Raw genomic sequence first — 4,653 nt, 5'->3', positions numbered from 1 at the left:
GGTCGAGAGTGTTTCAAAATTTACCGCCGCCCCCCAAGCCGGGTCCCGCAGCCGCGCGTAGACCGGAGACGGTCGGGTCCCCCGCACCAAACGTCTTCCCACAAACCACCAAAAACACGCACACCGCAGCGCTACCGTTCCAACTCCACTTCTCCTCTCCGGATCCCCTTTTCGGATTTCCCCCCTCCGCCCAGCCCCTGCCCCCCGCCCAGCCCCGGCAGCCGCGAGACGGCTCCGCCCAAATGGGGTACCTCTCCTGCCGGGCGGACTCGTCCGCGGCGACGTGCCGCTCCATCACCGCCATCTCGCCGCTCCCCATCATCTCGCGCCGCTCGGCAGGGGCCCGCGCGCCGCCTCCCGCCCCGCCGGAGATCGAGCGCTTCTCCTACGCCGACCTGGAGGCGGCCACCTCCCACTTCGCCGACGCGGCCCTGCTCGGCCGGGGCAGCCACGGGGCCGTCTACAAGGCCGTGCTCCCCTCGGGCCGCGCCGTCGCCGTCAAGCGCCCCTCCCCGCGCCGCGCCGAGGTGGACAACGAGATCCGCATCCTCTCCTCCCTCCGCGGCCCGCGCCTCGTCAACCTGCTCGGCTACTCCGACCCGGGCCCCGACGACCCGCGCGCGCGCCCCCGCCTCCTCGTCGTCGAGTACATGCCCAACGGCACGCTCTACGACCTGCTCCACCCCTCCCCCTCCCCCTCCTCCTCCTCCCGCCGCCCGCCCGGCTGGCCCCGCCGCCTCCGCCTCGCGCTGCAGACCGCCAGGGCGCTACGCGCGCTCCACCACGACGCCGACCCCGCCGTCATCCACCGGGACGTCAAGTCAGCCAACGTCCTCCTCGACGCCAACCTCGACGCCCACCTCGGCGACTTCGGCCTCGCCCTCCGCGTCCCCAGCTCCGGCATCACCAATGCCACCACCACCCCCACTCCACCCCCCGCCGGCACGCTCGGCTACCTCGACCCGGCCTACGTCACGCCCGACAGCCTCAGCACCAAGACTGACGTCTTCAGCTTCGGGATCCTGCTGCTCGAGATCATCAGCGGCCGCAAGGCCATCGACGTGCAGTACTCGCCGCCCTCCGTCGTCGAGTGGGCCGTGCCGCTCCTCCGCAAGGGCAAGGTCGTCGCCCTCTTCGACCCGCGCGTGGCGCCGCCCCGCGACCCCGTCGCCCGGAGGGACCTCGCCGTGCTCGCCGCCAGCTGCGTGCGCTCCAACAGGGACCGCCGCCCTTCCATGTCCGACATTGTCGACCGGCTCAGCGTCCTCAGCAAGGCGGTGTCGGCCAAGGCCTGGAAGAACGGGATGGCCGTGGTGGGCAACCCCTGCGCCATCGTTGATGTGCAGAAGACCGTCTCGAAGCGGGCGGCTGCTGCGTCAAAGCAGGAATCGACTTCAGCAGTGGCATTTGATGATGACGAAAAAGACTCAGATTCAGTCTTGGAGGAGCTGGTGCCGTTGGTGGGCGCCAGGAAACCAGCGCGGCCACTCAAGAACAACGGGAAGGTGTTCTCTGAGGCCGGGGATCGGGAGAGGAGAAATCTCCTGGAGCTCATGGCTCGGATCGACGGTGTTGCTGGCCAGAGATTTGGCATTACTCGGGCAAGAACGGTGCGCGGCGCCGGTGATCTTATTGAAAAGGATGCAGTCTTGATTCTCAGGAGGAACCAAACTGTAAAGGTTGTTGAATCAGAGGCACTTGGTAAAGCTGAGAGGGTGCCACGTTTTGATGCAAACATCAAGCACAAAGCAGCGGCGAAAGAACAAGAGAAGGCATGGAAAATACAAGACAAGGTGGATGGAATCCAAGAGAAAGCAGCGGCGAAAGAACAAGAGAAGGCAGGCAAAATCCAAGACAAGGTGGATGGAATCCAAGAGAAATCAAAGAACATCCAAGAAAAGCTAGAGGAAATCGGTAAAGCTGAAAGTATCCAAGAAAAGACGGGTCAAATCCTTGACAAAGCTGAGAAAAGCCAATCCACACCAGAGAAAATCCAAGAAAATGAAAGAAAAGTCCAAGTGCATACAGAGTTAGTCAGAATCAATGCGGAGAAGATCCAAGACAATGCGGAGAAGATCCAAGACAATGCAGAGAAATTCCAATGCAAGTTGGGAGAAAGTTAAATTTGTACAACTATTCTTGAGGCCAGCTTAATCAGTTATTGTTGGTAGTCGATCTCAAGGACAAAGCTCGTGAGGTATGGATCTTATTCCTCTGGTGCTAGGATGGTAACACTTGTTCTATCCAAAAAGGATGGCCTGGCTGTGACCTCTGATGATTTACCTGTCAGACCATGGAATTCAAATCCTACCTATGTTGATCCGTCAGTTGCAACATTACTGCTGTGCCGGCAATGACATCAAGGTCACATGCTACTGGTAATGCCGAAACTCTGAACTCTGAACAAGAACAAAGTTCAGAAGGTCGTGAGATGATACTGCACCCTGGTTCTGTTAATCCAATCCTCACTCCATGTAAGCAACTGATATTTGTGGAGCTTCAAAATGGCCGTCCGTTGAAGCCATGCTTTAGTTGAAATAGGTTGTTGTAGTTTTGTGCAGCTTCGTTTATTCTTTCTTCCTTGGTCTGCAATGAATACAAGAATCACCAAGTGCTCCATTGATTTGTATGTAGATAGGAAGGCAGCTGAAGTTGATGTTTAAGAGGGAAAAAATCTTGTGACATTTCCATCTTCAGAAGGTACATATAGAACTGCAACCCTGCAATGCTGTTACTCTTCCATGTGCTGGGCGTGCTACATTGATATTAGTACTATACTGCTATTGGCAATGAATGCACCATTCAAAATAGATAGTATGAATGAGGCGCCATTCATCATACTCTTGGCACTGCTTTATTTTACTACCAATAAGGAGCAGCTACTGAATCTGATCGTACCTTAGAGTGTGATCTACCATACTGTTCAAATGAAGGCTCTAGCAGAATTTCTCATCACATTGGGAAAGAAACAATTCAATAGTGGTGTTCATAGTTTCATTCTCCCTATAGCAGCTGCAGTTTGCAAGTGTTTTTTTTTTGTTTTTTGTTTTGAAGGATATCAGTGGGTTGGGAAGAAAATGCATGGCGGGTGGATAGTATTTTCGTCGGCACCCTTCAGCAGATTTTGATTCGCGCCTCGTTGTCTGTTTTGAATGGTGCATTCATTGCCAATATATTCATCACATGAACTGTGTCGGACAAATGCACATTGCCGTCCTCCCATATGAATGTTTCGCCCAGCTGTCTACATCATCATGTAGACTCAATGCATCTATTAATGTGGTACTGGACGTGCCTATGATGTAAGTTATGTTCAGAAATCTAGTGAAAATGGCAAGAAGTTTGGGGATCTATTTGGTTGCTCGTAGAAGGGTATGTATGACGGAAAAGAAACGCACTCTCTTGGTATGCTTTTCTCGAAGGGCACTGTTAATATGCTTTTTGTCGGCCGGCAGGAGAGGGTGTACTGGGATGATTTGCTTGGGAGGTTCAGATTATGAACATTACGGTGTGCATTAGCTTGATTTAAATCTACATTAGATTTTGTCAAGTCAGAAATGTATTTTGTATGTGAAAGAAATACATGTTGGTTACGAGTCTGGTACAAGAGTAGGTAATAGTGATCATGAGAAGTAGGAACATGATGCATGATACTTTGTCCTGTAAACACTGTATGCATGCATAATGCATTTGTGCCATGGATTGGAGGACCATTGAAACCAGTTGGTAGGCCTTGCAACAAGTAAGAAATGTCTTTGCTTCGTGGAAATTTTAAAACAGAGTTTTAAAAAATGTCCAGGATCACAGTGGAATGTCCTCTTGGATCCAACACGATGGAATAGACAAATATGAGCTATACGTTTTTTTTTCCAGACTCATGGATACTTAACCTGACAGAGCGTGTGTACTGTAGTCTATCAGCCAGCCAAGTCGGCACCAAAGCATTTGCTGGAACGATCCAGAGTCGAGAGAGTCTCAGATATGGTCGAAGATCCCTGATTGATTACCTCCATATCGCGTCATTACATTTGTACGGAGACTGATCATGCATGAGCTGGCCCCACTAATCTAACAACTGAAGACTGTCACTGGAATTGGTATGTGAGCGTGTCCGCTCTCTGAGTCATTTGTACAACTACAATGGCGTGTGCTTCAATAGCAGAAATCCGTTCCAAAGTTCCAGGAGGAGGAACATCAACAACATTCCCTGGTTCATGCATATGGTCATAGTCTATGGCTCGAAAGACATGTTCTCACAGGCTCTCCATCTTATCGCTCACTAGCTCACTGGCTCTCCATCTTATATGCAGAAGCACCTTGTCGCTGGATGTCCCAAGCAACCTGCTACTTAATTGTACACCAAGCTGCAGAAGCACCTTGTGCTAATTTTGGCTAGTACCATAATACATCCTATATCTCCATATATAGGACCGGGCTCCTAAGTTTTCGTGGAATTCAAATCCTGGCTACTTGATCCATCACTTGCAATATTACTGCTGTGCCAATAATGTCATCAAGGTCACATGATACATTAATAGTAGTGATGCCAAAACTCTGAAGTATGAACAACAAAAAGTTTAGTAGGTGATGAGATGATACATCACTCGGGTCTTGTTAATGCAGTAATCACTCCATGTAAATCAGTTGATATTC

At 51.5% G+C, this 4,653-nt stretch overlaps 1 protein-coding gene across 4 annotated transcripts; it reads left to right on the top strand.

Annotated features, from left to right (window-relative positions):
* The first annotated feature begins 242 nt into the window (after window positions 1–242).
* LOC124648177 (serine/threonine-protein kinase-like protein At3g51990) lies at window positions 243–3,353 on the top strand. 4 transcript variants are annotated; one of them, XM_047187979.1, is made up of 3 exons: window positions 243–2,474; window positions 2,635–2,700; window positions 3,055–3,353. In XM_047187979.1, the coding sequence occupies exon 1, from the start codon at window positions 243–245 to the stop codon at window positions 2,121–2,123; it is 1,881 nt and encodes a 626-aa protein (XP_047043935.1). In that variant the 3' UTR covers window positions 2,124–2,474; window positions 2,635–2,700; window positions 3,055–3,353. The 4 variants fall into 4 exon arrangements, with proteins under 4 accessions (XP_047043935.1, XP_047043933.1, XP_047043936.1 ...); XM_047187977.1 differs by having other exon boundaries at window positions 243–2,700; XM_047187980.1 differs by lacking the exon at window positions 3,055–3,353 and having other exon boundaries at window positions 2,639–2,997.
* Window positions 3,354–4,653: the final 1,300 nt, after the last annotated feature.

Source organism: Lolium rigidum, chromosome 4, assembly GCF_022539505.1.
Source record: "Lolium rigidum isolate FL_2022 chromosome 4, APGP_CSIRO_Lrig_0.1, whole genome shotgun sequence".
In the NCBI taxonomy this organism is placed as follows: Eukaryota; Viridiplantae; Streptophyta; class Magnoliopsida; order Poales; family Poaceae; genus Lolium; species Lolium rigidum.
This window is presented reverse-complemented; position numbering and strand designations above follow the sequence as displayed.